The following is a 19,259-nucleotide window of genomic DNA, read 5'->3' as shown; positions in this document are numbered from 1 at the left end:
AACAAATTGGTTTCGGTGTCAGGGGTGCCCTCCAGGGGACTGAGACTGAGACAGAGAGAGACCTCGACACCAAGCGACGGCCCCACCGAATGTCACTTGAGAAGTGGCTGAGCCCCACTGAACGCTCTCTGAGACGGGGAAGTGGCTGAGTGCCGAGGGATGTGAAAATGCACACGAGGGTCAGTGTTGCCTGCAAGGTTTCTGTGGGCTAATGAAGAAACCGAGGATTTGAAAGGTCATCCTTGAAGTGAAATTTCAGCTGTTTTTCTTTATGTGACCTGAGATCTTCCAGAAATTAATAAACTGAATAATTTGGCTTTTGAAGGCCAGATGCTGAAGAACACACCTATCTCATTGCCCCTTTAATAATAATGAGGCATTTGGGTTAAGTCTAGTGGTTCAGATGATAAAGAATCTATCTGCAATGCGGGAGACCTGGGTTCGATCCCTGGGTGGGGAAGAGCTGCTGGAGAAGGGAATGGCTACCCACTCCAGTATTCTTTCCTGGAGAATCCCATGGAAAGAGGAGCCTGGTGGTCTGTAGTCCATAGGGTCACAAAGAGTTGGACACAACTGAGCGACTAACACTTTGGGTTAAGTCAGTCCACTCCTTTTTGGCCAGAGACTCACATTAGCAAGAAGAGTAAAGATAAGTCTGGCTCTGTGGACCACAGCCAAGCTAAGAAGCTCATATAGGGCTCAAACCCACAGGCTTGGTTTCAAGGACACTCCAGATTGTCAACACAGCTCTTCAAGAGGAGACATGGGGCTTGTGACACCAGCAGAGAAGAAGCATGGTGCTTTTGCTTCTTTTCATCCTTATCACTTTGGGGATTTCCGATGCATAAAAGTTAAGTGTGCAACTAGAGATGATCATACTAGGTGAAGTAAGTCAGAAAAAGAAAGACTAATACCATATGGTGTTACTTATATGTGGAATCTAAAATGTGATGTGAGCGAACATCTGTGAAACAGTCTCAGACCTAGTGATCAGACTAGTGGTTGCCAAGCGGGAGAGAGGAGAGGAGGAGGGATGGTTGGGATTTTGGCATGGATAGATGCAAACCATTACTGGGAATGGGTATGGAGCCAGGCCTTACTGCACAGCACAGGGAGGTATATCCATCTCCCGGGATAAGCCATAACGGTGCTTGTGCGTGCTCACCCGTGTCTGACTCTGGCTCCTCTGTCCATAGGGTTTTCCAGGCAAGAATGCTGGAGTAGAGTGCAATTTCCTACTTCAGGGGATCTTTCTGATCCAGGGATCGAATCTACCTCTATTAGTCTCCTGCATCGTCAGGAAGATTCTTTACCTCTAGTGACACCTGGGAAGCCCATGATAGCAGAATATTAAAAACAACAACAACAACAACTATATATGTGTGTAAAACTGAGTCACTTTGCTGTACAGCAGAGATTGGGAGAACATTTTAAAATAACTATACTTCAATAAAGAAGTAAAGTGAGAAGAAAATCATCTTTACAATGTGCTGCAAACACTTTTCAATAAGCTCTAACAATATGAACATTTAAAAACTCAGATTCTCTTCATTATGCATATCTTTTATCTGTTTTTATCAGATTCCTTTGGCTGTATCTAAAAATCTGGTGATTTTCAGAATCATGATTTCAACATCACAAATTCCAATTAACACCTTTAATTTACTCACTTAAAAATTAACTTAAAGTGCACAATGGATTTTCACTGTTTAATTAAAGATAAGATTTATGTTCTAAAGAAACGGCAAATGGAATGTTCTTTGGGTTGATTTGTGACAGATTAGGGTGGAACCCAGAATTATTTAGGGAATTATAGCTTGAGAAAATGTAAGAGGGTTTAAAATAGAGAATTTATAAGGAAGAAAAGTGTATTTTTCTCCCCTGTTCCCAAAGAATTGTTTGGGGGCTGTCTAGATTCAAAAGAGAAAGGATTCCATTGCTTTTAAGTATTGCAAAAAGCTCCCAGGCTGTTCTTGTCAAAAGATAGAAGAGACATTGTAGAATTTCTTACCAAGAGAGCAAGCTAAAGAGGGGACTGTTGAAACTGGGGCGGACAGATTTTAGCTAATTTTATTTTATTTTATTTATTATTTTTTCTAGATTTTAGCTAATTTTAACAGGCATGTGTAGGTATTGCTAAATTTTAAAGTTTCTGAATGATGTCATCTTCTTAAATGATGCCTTAGCAAACAAGCATTTCTATTCTAATGATGTCTTTCTGAGTAAAATGTTGAATCACTCAAAGGACACAGATAGATATAGAGAAAAAAAAAAATGCCACGTAGGAGGGGCAGAGCATTATAAAACCGGTCATTGCCATGTCTGAACTCTAGCAACACTCAGAAGACCGTTTCCTGTCAGGCAGAGAAGAACCAGGTATTTCAGCCATTTCCATGTCTCTCTCTGGGAAATAGGGTTTTATTTTGCATACTGCTATTATTAATATAATGAAAATTAAACTGTGGGATGTTTTTAGAGGATGAGTAAAAGTTTAATGGTGTTTTCTTGTTTAGTTGCTTGTTTGAGAATATTTTGGTTCAAGATTTGAATTAAATTAAGTTATACATGATCTTAAATCTCAGAGATCAGAAAATGCCTGTGTAATATTTACCAAACCCAAGTGTACATTCTGGTCGTGATGTCAGTTTACTGAACAGCTTAGAGTGTGTGTACCTTTTACCAGTTCTTGTTCGGCACTGAATTTAATGAAAATAGCTAGACCGATCAAAATGTATTTTTTTAGCAACTGAAAGTGACTTATAAATTGTACATAAATATGATAAAGACAAAAAGAGGACTCAGTTTCCATCTTAAACAACCAGAAATGAAGCAGAAAACTGAGTGGTTCAGTTCAATGCCAGCATAAACTGGATTTAATTTGATAATGGGTCAATTTGGTGAAAGAGGAAGAATAGCCCAGTTAGTTGCTGGATGGACTGAGGTAATAGTTCAATAAAGAATTTAATATCCCATAAGCAAATAATTATTCATTATGAAATAAATCAAATACAGAAAGGCTTTTAATTTAATGGGGAAAACTTGGCAATTTGGAATGGGAAATTTCCTTGAAGTTATTGTTTTCTCTGTGTCATTAATTTTTCTGGTCAATTTCAAAATATTTACACTGTGTTGCTGCAAAAAAGTTCATTTAAAAATGCTACAGCAAACTCAAATCTAACATTCGATGCCAGTGAGCAGAGGGAGTGTGGCTGCGGGTCTGAGCTCGTTGTCGCCTGGGCCAAGTTTCAGGGGCCCGTTTGTGAACTTGCGTTTTAGGAACCAACACAAGCATCACAGAGGCCAGCCCACATACGCTTTTCATCTGTTTGTTCTTCTAAGATAATATCAAATGTTGGTTAGGAGTATAGTATCTAGAAATTGTTGAAGTTGTTTAACTCACTCTAGTGTTAAGAAATCACAGCAGGTATTTCTTGTTCTGAGAGATTCTGATGTCACTCAGTGGCTTCAATTGTACGCGGTCTCAGGCAGATTCCCAGTTAAATGCAGGGTGGACGTGTGGTAGAGTCAGAAGACACTGTGTATATATACATATATGTACTATACATTCATAGCTTCTACAGACGTGAGCTTCTCAACCCTTATTTGAAAGGGCTGTAGGGACAGCACTAGAGCTGGGATTGGAAGCCAGTCTGCGCTTTGAAACCAGCTGTGCTATCGCCATCTTCATAGTTTCATTGGTATAACAAGCATTACTAGGTTTACCAGGCAAGTAATTATGCAAGGTGAATAAAACAGTGAGGCTGAAGGAATTTGGTAACTGTGATATGGACATCACACATTATTTTTTATGTTAAATGCAGTTAATTGCACCTATCTGAAAGATAGAAATTTAGACTATTTTTAAAACAAGTAAATACATCTGGGGTGATTTAATTCTGTCCTTACTTTTTAATTTTTTTTAACAAAATAGTCACAGTCAACTGGACTTCTAACTTGGCATTAAAAACCCTCCCTCTTTATTTGTCTTGACAAATTTTGGTAGTGTCAAAGTGACTGACTATTCAGGTCATTATAAGAATTAGGTATAGGAGAAGCCTGCACTAACTAGTTAATTAATTAATTGGTCACATGATGCAGCTTGTGGGATCTTAATTCCCGAGCCAGGGATCGAGCCCATGCCCTCAGTAATGAAAGTTCTGTCTTAAACACTGGACCACTAGGGAATTTGCAGGCTTAAGTTTATTTTTATAGCTCCAATTCTTTATTTTATTGCACACAATAGAGAAATATTTATGCTATTAATTCTCTGTTTTTGAAATGTTTTTGAGAGGAATAATTCATTATAAAGATGGTTTTAAAAGTGAGAAGGAAGAGGAAACAAATTTCTGAGTCATCCAGGTTAATCTAACCTCAGTGATGAAGCAAGAGAAAAAAAACAGTGATTTTTCGAAACTTAAGCCTTCTAGTAGTATTACAAACTGGCTTCCTTCCTCTTTTTATTTCCTCTTTCTAGCATTTCTCAAACCAGTAACTGGCTGAAACTCTTACACGTAGTAGTTAAACATCAGTAGATGAGGTGTAAGTGACATTGGACAGAGTGGGTTTCTGAAGCTTGAATCCTAGGCTGGAATCCCTGCACCATTACAAACTCTGCGACCTTGTATATGTCTCAGGACATTGGGATTTAACCTATAGAATAAAGATCAGAATATGTACCTCACATTGATCCTGTGAATATTATATATTAAAGGAGACAAGAAGGCATGAGAGAGTTTTGGGGACATGTTTTATTTAATTTACTATTTTGTCTTGATAAAATACAATTGGGTGGTATCTTGCATGAGAAATTTTGATACAAGTAGCAATCATTTTCTTCACGAGAAATGTTTGTGAACCGAGTGTTCAGGTGTCAGCCCTGGGCTGGGGAGGTGCGAGCCTGGGAGGCCCCGCCGAGGGAGCCCAAGGCTGTAGAGAGCCTCCTGCAGGGCCTCCCCCAGCGGCTCCCCAGCCACCGTCCCCAGAAGGCTCCTGTGGAGTGATGAGTGTCAGCGTAGCTTGGTATATTTATAGATTCTGGTAATTGCAGGGTGTGTTTGAAGCCATTGTGAAAATGTAAGATATAGTCTGTTGGCTAGAACCAGCAGGTACCCACCCACACCCGGGTGTGTCCAAGCGTTTGGCGGTTGCGAGTCTTAGGTCACGGAAGGTGTGACTGTCATTTATCTTCAGATGGTGGATGGGGTGTGTGTGTTCGTGTGTGTGTGTGTGTGTGTGTGAGCTCCATAAATTCAGGACCACTCCTGCAGAGGGACCTGGTGTTGACTGCCCTGCTAGGGGTGGTGGGAGGAGGGGGCCTTTCTAGCATCTCCAGCAATGAGCTGCTCAGCACGGGGGGCACTCTGGTAGAAAGACTGTGGTGTGTGAGTGGAGGGGGTGTAGGAACGGGAGATAGGGCAGTGAGAAATGCTCCCTCTCAAAAGGTGAGTCCGTCTCCACTGGGGCCAACAAGAGTATGTGTGCATGTGGCTTTCATTTGAATGTGTGTGTTTTCCTCTGGTGTGTGTGATGGTGACCGTTGAGTCACTAATCACGTCCATGGACTCTTGCGACCCTCCACCAGGCTCCTCTGCCCACAGGATTTCCCGGGGCGGTATTCCCAGAATACTGGAGTGGGTGGCCATTTCCTTCTCCAGGGATCTTGCCGACCCAGGGATCAAACGTGGGTCTCCTGCATTGCAGGTCGTCTCCTGCATTCCAGGTGGGTTCTTTACTGACTGAGCCACCAGGGGAGGCCCTCGTGTGTGTATGTGTGTCTGTATGTGCGATGTGTGTCTGTAGGTACAACACAGAGGCTGAGAGTGTGACCCTGAAGGCCACCCCCCCACCTGGCTTCGATTTCCAGTCCTGTCCCTTATAGTCGAGTGACAGGGGTCACTTTTCTGATTCTCTCTGGGCAGTAGACTTTTCCTTTGTAGGCACAAGAATAGCAGTGCCTTCCTCACAGGGCTTGTGTGAGGATTGACTGGTTTAGTACAGGGGAGATGTTGGACACAGCATCTGTTATACAGTTAAGAATTCGGTTAGGGCTATTTATTGTTACTGCTGTTATTACCAGTATTATGAGGTGGAGTGTCACCAGGCATCCCAGGACTGCTCCCTCTGTCTCAGGATCAGCTGCGTCATCTGCAGGACCCAGTGCAAAAGGGAAATGCAGGGAGGGCCCTTTGTATAAAATCATTAAGGAATTGCCGGGTTGTGGCCACAGTGCACTGCGCCGAGAGTGGACCCTTTAGTGGCTGCACAGGTCCCAGGGTCACGACGCTGCTGGCCCCGTTCAGTTAAAGGAGAGCAGAGAGGGGGCCCTGCTCTGTGCAGGGTGCAGCCTGTGCTACGCCGCTGACGTCCCTCAGAATGTCGAGGCATCTTTTAGAGCTGTGGCTTTTCCTCGTTTTCCTTCCAGATTGAGACAATGGAAGAACTTTATGTGGCAAACACAATCTTTGCCCTCAATTTCTTCAAGCACCTGGCAAATACAAGTGCCGACACCCAGAATCTCCTCTTCTGTCCCTGGAGCATCTCCGCCACCGTGGCCATGGTCTACCTGGGCGCCCGGGGCAGTACTGCGGAGCAGATAGCGCAGGTGAGTTTCTGTTAGGGTTTCCACCTGGGACGGAAGGGCTCCTGAACCGAATTGCAGAACTGCTCTGGTTATATGCTTACAGGGTCTGGACTATAACAAAGTCCGCAGCTAGTGGGATTAGTTCCCCCACCAGGGATCGAACCCATGCCCTCAGCAATCATCACAAGCCACTACAACACAAGTCACTCAGATTCAAAGGGATAAAAGAGCCAAACCATGAAAACCCTCAGTGGTGGATATAGTAGAAGGGTTATCAGTTTTCTTATCCTGCCACGTTAGAAATAGTTAATAACGACTCTATCTGACATCTGATAATGTTTATATTTCTCAAAAGATTTGTCTGCTTTATCTCTTACTGGTTTTAAGAGCATCAGTGACAGATGGGCAGTGGGACGGAAGCACCTTTCCCTGGGTCCCTCTGGTTTCTGCTTTCTCATCTCAGGCTCTTTCCATTTATGTGAAGAATTCCTAGTAGTGGTTTTAAGAGAGTGCCATGAGGAGAAAAAACTGTCCCAGAGCTTGGTCTCTGCACTCTGGGGGAGGCACCAAGAGCAACACAACTTCGGAGGGCCTCAGCCAACATTCTCCGGCCCGTGAGCTCACGGCAACAAAACGGGGCTGACGGGATGGCCAGTCCTCAAAGTCAAGGTGGTCGGGGGGCCGGCACTGCGGGGCCTTTCTGTCAGGGCTGCTGGCTTCCTTCCTTGGTGGATGGACACCAGCTCAGTCAGGGGACCCTTCACTGGGTCAGGGACTGTGGAAATGCATCGACCTGCTTCACTCGGACCCAGCAGTCATCCTCTGGGATGAACGTGGTGCTATTAAAGTTCACACGATCTCGTCTTCCCCGGGTCCGTGAGCAGACGAGGTAATTATATCGTTAAAATTCTTTCCTAGTCCCGTGTGTACAGACGTCAGCACTGAGTGCTGGGCGTCCAGGCTCTGTTTCTCACAAGCGTGGATGCTGTCCTCAGTCACACCGGAGTTTCCCGTGAGAATCGCACCTGAGTGTGTGAGTACTGGGAGATGGACCGTCTTCCCGGTGCACGGTGACCCACTTAAGGCGGGCCTTGTTTGGAGTGGCTCCGCGGGAGGAAAAGGGCTGGGAGCTTCTCTGTGGCAGTTTGAACATCAAGACTCACAGCAAAGCCCAGTTGCTCAACTCTCTGATACCAGCCACATTTTGCAAAACTCCTTCCCCTTTATTTTCTTTGCCTTGAAAAAAAAAAATAAAATAAAGGCAGTGAACTCCATTAAAAACTTTGGAAAACACCGAGGACGTCAGTTTTTACTTTTATTTAGGTTTTGGCCGCGCTGTGTGGAATGTTGGTTCCCTTCCGCCGGCACTGGGAGCATGGGTCTTAGCCGCGGGACCGCCAGGGAAGTCTCCATTTTTTAAATGTAAAGGGATCAGAAGCGATTTTTTTTTTTTTTTTGAGGACAGATGCCAAACAAAATGCTCTAGGTGCTAAAGAGAAAATCTTGATTTTGCTACCAGAGGAAAATAACTTATTTGTCACTCATGGTACAACACAGCTTTTCTGTGTTTGGGAAGTATTTTCTGCATGTGGGACAAGAATTTTATATACAGTAGTTTTCTTGTAACTCTGCCACATGGGAAGATTTTAAAATTCAAGGCAAATTGGCTTAAATCTCTACCAAAAAAGAGAGGAGACGTTTTTTGGTCTGGACGTGGAAGCCTGGACTTTGGGGACAGACCTGCCTGTCTTTGGTTGGTGGTTTTGCCACTTACTAGGCGTGTAAATGAAGCCATTTAAATGCTCTGAGCCTCAGCTTTCTTATTTTTTATTTTATAAGAACAACTTTGTTGATATATAATTCACATTTCATAAAATTCACCCATCTAAAGTTTACAATTCAGTAGCTCTTAGTATATTCACAAGGGCTGTGCAGCCACCACCACGGTCCAACTTTAGAGTATCTTCTTCCCCAAAGGGAGTCTGTGTGGTCTGTGGCTATACCACCCTGAACCCTCCCAATCCTGGAAGCTAAGCAGGGCTGGGCCTGGTTCATACTTGGATGGGAGACATTCTGTACCCACAAACTATGTTAAGTTGATCATACATAATGCGGATTGTTAACCACCTATTTTGTACAATAGTTGCAGACCTCTAGAGCACCATTTGATAACTCAAAAGAGTCTAGTAGTAACTTTCTTATTTTTAAAATGTAAGTGAAAATGTGTATTGGGCAAGATGAGTATGAAGATTAGAGTTAACAGGAGAGGCATGTGGTGGAACTAACTGTTTTCATAGCTGATACTTACAATGCCCCAGCCAGGCACCTTGCTGAGAATGTTTTATGAATTTACCCACAGAATACAAAATCCTGTGAGGCAGGAGCTCTGATTATCGTATTCACTTTATAGATGAGAAAATCAGGGCAGGAAGAGGCTGCCCACATTTGGGAACTGGTGTAGCTGGTAAGGCTGGAGCGGTTGTAGTGGAAAAAAGGAGCAAACAGAATAGATAGATGCTCTGTTACAAAGCACAGGCAATGTGAGATCTGCAGGAGTATTTTTACCCAGCTCTTATCTTCAGGAGAAGGCCACTGACCGGCCTGGGCTGGCCCGGCTCTCTGGGCAGGGTGCCTGCCTCAGCCCGGCTCAGGAGCGTGACACACACCCCACACCTGCAAGGACTCTTGTCGTGCCTCGAGTGGGCTTCAGTGCTGCCCAGAGACCCCGACCTATGGGTCAGCTTCCTCAAGAGGTAGGACCACCAGGGAAGCTCTTACACGGAGTATTCCTCCCTTTCACACTGTCAGTCAGACTGATTCTCAGAGCGTATTAGGTAGGAACTTACAATATATGGTCTGAAGAGCAGAGAAAGACCCCAGAAGTCCTAAGACCTCTCCTTCCAGCCTAGAAATCCACCATCTGCTGGGCAAGGTTGCCTTCCCTCCCTTGGCAGAGCCTCCACCATCAGTGCTTTACCAATAAGTTCCTCCCTGCCTGGGGCCCCACGGCGCTGGGACCCAAAGGATGCTGGCAGTCGGGGCGGGTGGGTGTCAGGGCCGAGTGGAGGCGTCTGCTGTACTGGGGGAGGGGGCTTGAGGCACCTTCCAGGGCCAGGCTGCACCCGCCAGTTTCACTGTTAGCTGGACCTGCCACTTTCAGCATAAAGAAACTCACACCGGGACGCAAGGGGACCTGGGTCTGATCCCTGGTCGGGGAACATGTGGAGACTGAAGATCTTGCTGCTGCAACTGAAGATGCTGCCTGCCTCAACCAAGACGGTGGGCAGCTAAAGAAATACACGAACGAAAGCAAATGTTTCAAAAAAGGGATTCGTGTTGTCATCTGACCCCTGCCATCTTCCCCCAACATGGACAGAAGCGAGGGATTTCTTTATGTGTAAACACGTATGTGCAAATGCTTTAGGTGATCCTTGGCAATACTGGGCACCCTGTTTTTGTGCTTAAGCTAGCTGTGGCTGCTAATTGTTAACAGTCTAGAAGGGTATAATGTGTAAGGCCACTCAACGGAGAGATACAAGGTCAGGAGTTAACCTTATTACTTCCTTCAAAATACTGGGATGTTTTCAAGGAAGTTTATGAGTTGGGTGATAATTTAGATAATTTGATCAAAAGGTTACAAATCATCTCATCATATATATTTTGTTAAAATGGCCAGTATTTGAATTAGTATGAAATAACTCATGCTAATTCCCATGAGGGGAATTTCACTGACTGACACATATTATACTCGAAGAGTATCTGTGCTTGTTGCCCAGACACAAAGGCAAGGAACTTGACGTAGGACCACTAAGAGGAACTTGACAGCCGTTGGTTTAAAAGCTAAATAATGCAGCAGAAAATGTGCCCAGTTTTCTCGAATGCCAATTGCAGGTGCTTCGGTTTAACCACGTTGGGGTCCACAGAGGCGCCCCAGCGACCCCGCGGAGCCTCAGCAGCTGGAATTCCTCACGGCAGGTCCAGAGGGGCAGCTATCCTGATGCTCTTTTGCAGGTATCTGACTCATCCATTCCTAGTTCTTTTGTATTTTGTTTCCAGAAAATTCTTGTCTTAAAGTCACAATATTAGGGAAGGAACCTAGTATAATTTCTACCTTTCATAGGAAGAAAACTAAGACTCACAGCCCTTGAGTAAATATCTTACAGTCACTCTCATAAGGAAGGGCAGAGCTGGGGTAGAATCCGTTTTTTGACTTCCAGGTCAAGACTGTTTGTAAATTCTGTCACGTTACTCTGCCGTTAGTTGGGCATGTATAATTTATTCTAAAGCCACAGTAGAGACTCCTACAATACACATGCGTGAATGCAGTCCAGAGTAAGGGGTGACAAGTCATTGAGGGGTGGAGGTGGCCAGGCCTGGTGACTTCAGAAGAGGTCGCTGACCTTCCTGTGTCCTTTGTCTCCTCTCTCCTATCTATCTAGGGTTTCCCCCGTGGCTCAGGGGTAAAGAATCTGCCTGCAACACAGGAGACGCAGGTTCAATCTCTGGATAAGATGATTCCCTGGAGTAGGAAATGGCAACCCACTCCAGTATTCTTGCCTGAAACATCCCATGGACAGAGGAGCTTGGCGGGCTAAGTCCAAAGAGTTGCAAAGAGTTGGACACGACTGGGCGACTGAGCACAAGCACACATCTCCGTCCCTCCCTCCCTCCCTCCCTCCGGTCGTCATTGCGATCGTCAGCCACTGTCCATCTACATCTATCTTCCTTCTCTCTCCCGATCTGTCAATCTATCATCATCATTATTAACAACAGAACAATGCCCATCTATCCAGCTATTTATCATCATTATTGTGATCACCATCTACTCTCTGTCTACCATCCATTCATCTAACCAATCTCAAGCTAGTATCTTTCCCCAGTACCCCACTCCCTTAAACACCATTCAGCTACGTTTAGGAGCCTGGTGTAGATGGGCTCCTGTTGGTAAGTAACACCCACAGCCACAGCCTGATTTAGGTCCTCTCACAGGTTAGGAACGCTGATGCTCCATCTATCTGTCACTCAGGGAATTGGAATTACAGACTCAAGATGACGAGGGGGCTTCTTCAAAAGGCAATTCTGTCAGGCCTGAGTGGACAGCTGACGGTCCATCTTCAGGGCTCTGACCTCAGCTTCACCCAGCCACTGCTGTGACTAAGCCCCGTGTCTGTCATCATGCTCGCAAACTTCAGGTTGGGGGTTGGAATTCCCCTCGATTTTAAGTTTTCTAAACTCCAGATTCCATTGCACAGACTACCCCTTAACTATGCCAAGGACTTGTAGAAGCTATATAAACTTTTAAAGAACATTCCTAAGGTAACATTTTAATATAATAAAGGTTGCTTAGAGACTATAGCTTAGGTAAGTATCAAAGGAGCCTGACTTTTTCTAGGATCTCAGTTCTGTTCCAGTTAAATCCAATCCTATGGGCACAGAAAAATCTGAAACAAGTAAAAAATTATCTGAAAAGTTTTAATGTACTATATCCATATCAACATTATTTCCTGAGTTACTTCTAAAGTGCCAGAAAAAAGTATATTTTAATACAGCCTTTTATTGATATCCTAGAAAAAACATACTATTGCTTAAGAAATATCTTGTTTAGAAGTCCTGAGTTATATAAAATGAATCTCTTCTTTCCTTTTAAGGCACAAGCTGCGGGGGTAATCCATTCATCCTTCCATTCTCTCAGCAACGCCATCAACGTGTCCACGGGGGAGTATTTATTGGAAAGTGCCAATAAACTGTTTGGAGAGAAATCTGCAAGATTCAAGGAAGTGAGTGAAACCTGCGATCTGAATGGCAGGGTCCCAAACTTGCAACGAGGTCACTTTCAAAGCGGTTTACTCTGATTCATTCCCAGAGGGTCAGAATTCCACTCAGGCTCACAAGGCTCCCCGAGGCCATGGGACATGATCCAACACAGTCATGCTTATGTTCCCTCCGTGGGTGCTTCCTGTTTCTACTGTAAAAACCCCACATGGAAAGTCACAAGTCAGGAGGTGCGCACAGGTGTTCCCAGAACCACTAACCCCATGCCCAGCCTCTCGCTCTGCATTCAGTGTTCATTGTGCAAAGCATGCAGGAGAACAAAGGCCGTCGGGACTGGATTGGGGGGGTCAAGAGAGCACATAATCAGCCCCCAGCCAACCTCCCCCTACCCTGCTTCAGGCTCCCCAGTCTTGACAGGAAACCTGTAATCTACAAATAAACCACAGACGGTTGGATATCCCGGAGGAGGGCATGGCAGCCCACTCCAGTATTCTTGGCTGGAGATTCCCATTGCCAGAGGAGCCTGGCGGGCTACAGTCCATGGGTTCACAAAGAGTCAGACACAACTGAGCAGCTAACTCTTTCACTTGTTGGGTATATATTCTAGGTAATCTTGTCATTATTTTTTCACTTTAAAGGAATACATGGAACTCTCTAAGAAATATTACTCTACAGAACCGCAGGCGGTTGACTTCCTAGAATGTGCAGAAGATGCCAGAAAAAAGATTAATTCCTGGGTCAAGACTCAAACCAAAGGTAAAACCAAGAAATAGTTTCTGCTCTTCTTTCCACGTAGAAAGCTCTGATGTGTGTGTGTGTTTTAAAATCCTTGGACTTAGCCCTTACTCCTAACCTTAGTTATTTTGGCTAATGTAACCTGATTCTTGTTGAGCTTTGTGGTGTTTGAAGTGAGAAAAAATAATCAAGGTCTATTAATAGCAGATATATATTCAGTACTTCAATAATCTGGTTTGGATTATTACCGAATAGAATGTAAGAAGAGGCAGATCTTTTCTAATTTAGGAAATATCAGTGTTGAAATAATTGTGACTTTATGTACACTGCAAACAAAAACAAAGGAAAAAGGAACAATATTCAGCTGAGTAATTGGTGTGAGAATATGGGCAATGGGAAAAGGAGGGATCATAAAACTGTAGCTTTGCTTCTGTTTCACCATCCAGAGTCAGTGTGCTGTCCAGGTCTCTCAGCCCCTTCTTATCTCCCATTAGCTGTCTAAGCTGCCTCTGCCTTTACTATGCGTGTCCTCAGTCCTTAACTGGCTCATCCAAGACCCCACTGTCTTCTCGTGGGGCAGCGGGGTTTCCTCTTCTTCGGAGCCTTAGCCTGATTCTGGAACCCTTCAGATCAACATGTAAAGAGTCTGATAATGCAGAAAACATGTTCTCACGTGTTCCCTATGCATCTTCTCGCGTGTTCCCTATGCTTGTTCTCACGTGTTCTGTGCATGTTCTCGCATGTTCTGTGCATGTTCTCGCGTGTTCCCTATGCATCTTCTCGAGTGCTCCCTGTGCTTGTTCTCACGTGTTCCCTGTGCTTGTTTATTTACTTTAAAATGCATTCTTATTCGGCATGTCGGGTCACAGTTGTGGCATGTGAAACCTAGTTGCCTGACCAGGGATCGGACCTGGGCCCCCAGCGTAGGCAGTGTGGAATCCGAGCCCCTGGACTACTAGGGAAGTCCCTGCCTCCTATGTTTTAACATTATTTCAAACCATAGCATGCTATCCTCGTTTCTTAGCTACCCTAATAGAAAAAGCAATTGTGTTAAGTTCTGTAGACTCGAGAAAAGAATCATTGTTCCTCTAAAAACAGTTGGCCTACTTTAGTTCTTCATTTCTAGATTTTTAAATTACTGCTCTGAAAGATTGCTGCGCCACTGACAAAAAGGAAGCAGAGAAAGTGAAGATTTAACAAAAATGAAAGTCAAAGGAGATTGCAAAATCAAAGAGATGCATGAAAGCTTTGCTTCTTTGAGAACAGCAAGAATTTCTCTTCTTTCTAAGCGTTTGTGGTGAATGGCTATAAATCAATCAGTGAAATTGCAAAAATGCCAAATACTCATTTAGATTGATTGTTTTACCAATTTTTATAGTAATTTGAGAAAGATTTCTTTTTTCCTTGTTATGATCAAATATTATGTGTCACAAAGTTAAATAAAGTCCCAGTAGATTTCCAAGTAGTGGCCAGGAGTTTTATTTGCTAGGGGTTTTACTGATGAAGAAATTGAATAATTGTACTGAAACTGGTCAGACTACAGTGACCGTTTTGCTTGAGTCCTGTATCTGTCAGCAGAAATGGAAGATGGTGGAATTCCGACCAGCTCTCAAGCATTATGACCTTGGAAAGGTCACTAATATCTCACTAAGGTGCCCATTTGTGCTGTTGTTCAGTTGCTAAGTCATGTCCAACTCTTTGCCACCCCACGAACTGTAGCAAGCAGGCTTCCCTGCCCTTCACTATCTCCTGAAGTTTACTCAGACTCATGTCCACTGAGTCGGTGATGCCATAGAACCATCTCCTCCTCTGTTGCCGCCTTCTCCTCTTGCTCTCAGTCTTTCCAGCATCAGGGTCTTTTCCAATGAGTTGACTCTTCCCAGCCCGTGGCCAAAGTATTGGAGCTTCAGCTTCAGCATCAGTCCTTCCAATGAATATTCAAGGTTTATTTTCTATTTGTGTAAAGTGACACTAATAATACTCCCTTACTAGAATGGTTGTGAGGAATAAATAGAATAATGTGGTTGAAATATTGCAGAGCAGGTATTCACTATAAACGGGCTGTTTCTTAAACCGACTTAAAAAAAAATCACAGTCCGATATCATCACCTCTGGGAACTTTCTTGGACTCAGTCATTCATTCCCTTCTCTGCGTTCTTGCAGTTCTCTGCATTATTCGTCTCTCTTAATAGAACTCACCGCACTTTCTTTCCTGAATGATTTAGAATGTCTCTTCCAGTATTCCAAGCCCGCCCCGCCCCCAGGACAGTTTTTCCTTTATTACTTCACGAATCTGTGCTATTCCTGATATAGGTGTGGCGCAACTTCCAGAACACTGTTTTTGGATGGATCAGTGAGTTAGGCCTACGGGCTGCCTAGCGCAGATCTTGAAGGAAATGCACTGTTAGACACCTTGGCAGTGCCAGCCACTCAGTCATGCCTGACTCTTTGTGATCCCATGGACTGTAGCCGGCCAGGCTCCTCTGCCCATGAAATTCTCCAGGCAAGAATACTGGAGTGGGTTGCAATTCTCTTCTCCAAGGGATCTTTGGCACCCAGGGACTGAACTCGGGTCTTCTGCATTGCTGGCAGATTCTTTACCATCTGAGCTACAGGGACGCCCATTATATTCCTTGAGTCTCTTTTTCACTCCCATCTGGATGAACTAACTTCATATAATTGTAAAACTTTGATAAAACAGTATAAAAGGAATTTAAAAATTTCTGGGACTTCTCTGGCAGTCCAGGGGTTAAGACTCTGTGCTCTCAAAGCAAGGGATGCAGGTTCAGTTCTTGGTCAGAGGAATAAGATCCTGCATACAGCACAAAGAAAAAAAAATTAAAAGAAACTTAAAATTTTTTTCCAAGTCTGCTAGCAATTCTAAATCTTAGTTACATTACTTCTTCATTTGCTCTTGAATTTTGCAAACCTGAAAAAATTTTACTGATGTTTTAAATAAATTAAGAGAAAAATTTGAATGTGAATATCAACATCTCTGCAGAGTTTGATAAATGTGGATGTCAAGCTTGATGGTGACCCAAAAGATTCAAGAAATCATAATGACTTCATAATTGTTAATCATGAAACATAAGCATATATCATATTTTCTGTAGGCAAAATCCCAAACTTGTTACCTGAAGGTTCTGTTGATGCAGACACCAAGATGGTCCTGGTGAATGCTATCTACTTCAAAGGAAAATGGAAGACTCCATTTCAGAAGAAACTAAAGGGGCTTTATCCTTTCCGTGTGAACTTGGTATGAGATAATGACAACGAAACAGATTTTCTTAATAGATATTTTAGGGTCTTTGACAAAATAGAAAAAGAAAAATTGGGACCACTCATTGATGCCCATACATGATTTGCATTATACACACTGGAGAGTTGATTGACTCTTCCAGGTTACTGAATAGCACTTGGTAATTTTCTTAGAGGTCATATGAGTAATGGTAAAGACTTTATAATTACACAATCTTGGACTTATATGTAGGCTGTACCAACTATGATGTTACTTGTGGTTCATGCACTCCTTTTTTTGATCTGTGAAACTAGGATGATAATATCCAACTCAAAATGTTGTTGTAAAGATTCAATGAGATTTTGCAGAGTTCTTGACCCCTAGGAGGTCCTGAACAAATGTTTTAGTATTTAATTATAATTGTCCATTTTATTACTAATGGGTATAATCTTGAAAGAACAAAATAGGTTAGAGTCACTGTGAGAGTACACAAATAATAAATTTTTATTTTTAAAATATATTTTGGCTTTTTAAGACAAATTTGAAAACAATTTTTAATTAAAAAATCTATTTCTTTAGCATGAAAGCAGAACCCATTCTCTTTTATGTCTGACTGTAAATTGTTTGACATCTTACTATCAACTTTCATACTTTACTTTTTAATCACTTTAGACTCAGCGCAAATCAGTAGAGATGATGTTCCTGCACAAAAAGCTAAACATTGGATACATAGCAGACCTGAAGGTCCAGATTCTAGAACTCCCATATGCTGGAGAGGTCAGTATGTTCCTGCTACTTCCAGATGGAATTGCTGAGTCCTCCACGGGCTTGGAGTTGGTAAGAATTCCAGCTTACGTTGTTTTAAACTCCTGGGGCTAAACGCGCCTTTGCACGTGTACCTGGGAAGCCTTTGCACATGCCCACATCTGAGGAAATGGTGTGTAGTTTGAATATGTGAACTTGTTTGAGACGAATTGTGCCAGGTTTCCCGGTCATTCAGAAGCCTTAAACACATCTCATATATGCTATCTTCTTGCAAAATTTTTACCTAACTATTAAATTTTACTTTAATATAGTAAAGTCATTGGTTGTCAACATTAGAGGTTGTTGTCCTTCTCTGCTAAGCACTCAGTGGTTTTATGTTTTGGATTCATAGCTGGAGAGTGAAATCACCCATGACAAACTCAGCAAGTGGCTCAGCAAGGACACTATGGGTGAGGACGACGTGGAGGTGTACATCCCCAAGTTCAAACTGGAAGAGCGTTATGGACTCAAGACCATTCTCACGAGCATGGGCATGGGCGATGCCTTCAGCCAAGGCCGAGCCAATTTCTCAGGCATGTCAGAAAAGAATGACCTGTTTCTGTCTGAAGTGTTCCATCAAGCTTCTGTGGATGTGAATGAGGAGGGCACAGAGGCTGCTGCCGGCACTGGGGCCATCGTAACAGGGAGAACAGGCCATGGAGGCCCACAGTTTGTGGCAGACCATCCTTTCCTCTTCCTTATCGTGCACAAGATAACCAAGAGCATTCTCTTTTGGGGCAGATTTGCATCACCCTAAATTGAATGTTTCCGTTTCTGCACAGAAATTTGTAATACGAGGTATAAGCCTCAGGATTTCTGCAAGTGCCAAAACTTTAGAGACCTCTGCATGTTTCTGCTTTTCTGAACTTCTATTCCACAATAACTAGAAACACAGACATGGCGTGACGTCTGTCAATCATAACATCACCACCCCCCCACCGTTAATCATTTGCCTCCTAAAATGGGATGATCTCTCATTTAGCTCTTTCTTACTCTGTTTATTTTATAGCATTAATTTTTACTGTATTATTTATTGTTTTATATAATTTTTTAAAAAAATATGGTCACTGTCAACAGTAGCTGATACATTTACAGAAGCTGGTCATCACTTATTCTTCTTTCTCAGGAAATATATGTATTTGTGGGCATCCATGGTGGCTCAGAGGGTGAAGAATCCACCTGCAATGCAGGATACCTGAGTTCGATCCCTGGGTAGGGAAGGTCTCCTGGAGAAGGGAATGGCTACCCACTCCAGTGTTCTTGCCTGGGCAATTCCGTGGACAGAGGAGCCCAGCAGGCTACAGCCCGTGGGGCTGTGCCAAGTGAGGCATGACTGAGTGACTGGGCACGCGGGCATATGTATCTGTTCTTTTAGTGAAGGGTAGGTAGGTGGCCTTCCGTGCCCGTTTGTAGTAGAAACCTAGAAGGAAGCATTGAGCAACAGGGAAATGTATACTGTGTGCATTTCTAGCTCTCTGTATCCCATGCATGTGGCTGTAACTTACACAAGGTTGCAAAAATATAAAAAATAAACCTATTTTCACAAACCATTTGTTTGTTTACATTCTATTAGGTCTTTAGATTCTAAGATCTGGTTATCTTGTTTCTCAGAGATCAGGCATCACAGCTCGTTTGTGAGAACCAAGTACACAGAATAAAGGAGCCAAGGGCATAACCAACTGCTTTGCAAGGGGCCTGTGTTGGGGGTGGAATGGAGTCGTGTGAAAGATTGATTAGAACTTCTTTCTCACAGCAGCAAAAAGTATAGCAATTCAAAAGGATAGTTTGGGTCAGAGTCCTTTGGGGACCGCTGTGTTCAAATCAGGACATCAGGAATCAACACTGAGTCTAGCGGTGCAGACATAGCATCAAGGTCAACTCACTGAGTGCACCGAGAGAGGGAGAGTTCAGAGGGGCAGAGAAGAGCTGGGCACGAGGGTGGAAGGAAAATGTAAGCTGACTTCTTTTAAGTGTGTTTGCTTTGAATAGCACTGAATACTTTTGAGTGGATCAGCAGCACAGAAAAACATAATTTAAGCCCTGAGAAATAAGGAAGATCTGAGGTTTAGGGAGTTTGACCTGGCTACAGTAGTGTGGCTGGTCCTAAACGTGCATTCCAGGCACTGCCCT

General features: G+C 43.4%; 1 protein-coding gene across 1 annotated transcript; it reads left to right on the top strand.

Moving 5' to 3' along the window:
- The first annotated feature begins 2,342 nt into the window (after positions 1–2,342).
- Positions 2,343–18,180, top strand: LOC120880830 (plasminogen activator inhibitor 2-like). The gene is made up of 8 exons (XM_040264235.1): positions 2,343–2,376; positions 6,422–6,601; positions 10,472–10,591; positions 12,229–12,357; positions 12,991–13,108; positions 16,201–16,343; positions 16,998–17,162; positions 17,482–18,180. The coding sequence occupies exons 2-8, from the start codon at positions 6,431–6,433 to the stop codon at positions 17,884–17,886; spliced, it is 1,251 nt and encodes a 416-aa protein (XP_040120169.1). The 5' UTR covers positions 2,343–2,376; positions 6,422–6,430; the 3' UTR covers positions 17,887–18,180.
- The last annotated feature ends 1,079 nt before the right edge of the window (positions 18,181–19,259 follow it).

This window comes from Oryx dammah, unplaced genomic scaffold (genome assembly GCF_014754425.2).
Source record: "Oryx dammah isolate SB20612 unplaced genomic scaffold, SCBI_Odam_1.1 HiC_scaffold_22, whole genome shotgun sequence".
Classification (NCBI taxonomy): Eukaryota; Metazoa; Chordata; class Mammalia; order Artiodactyla; family Bovidae; genus Oryx; species Oryx dammah.
Note: the sequence above shows the minus strand (reverse complement) of the source record. Positions and strands in the feature narration are given on the sequence as shown.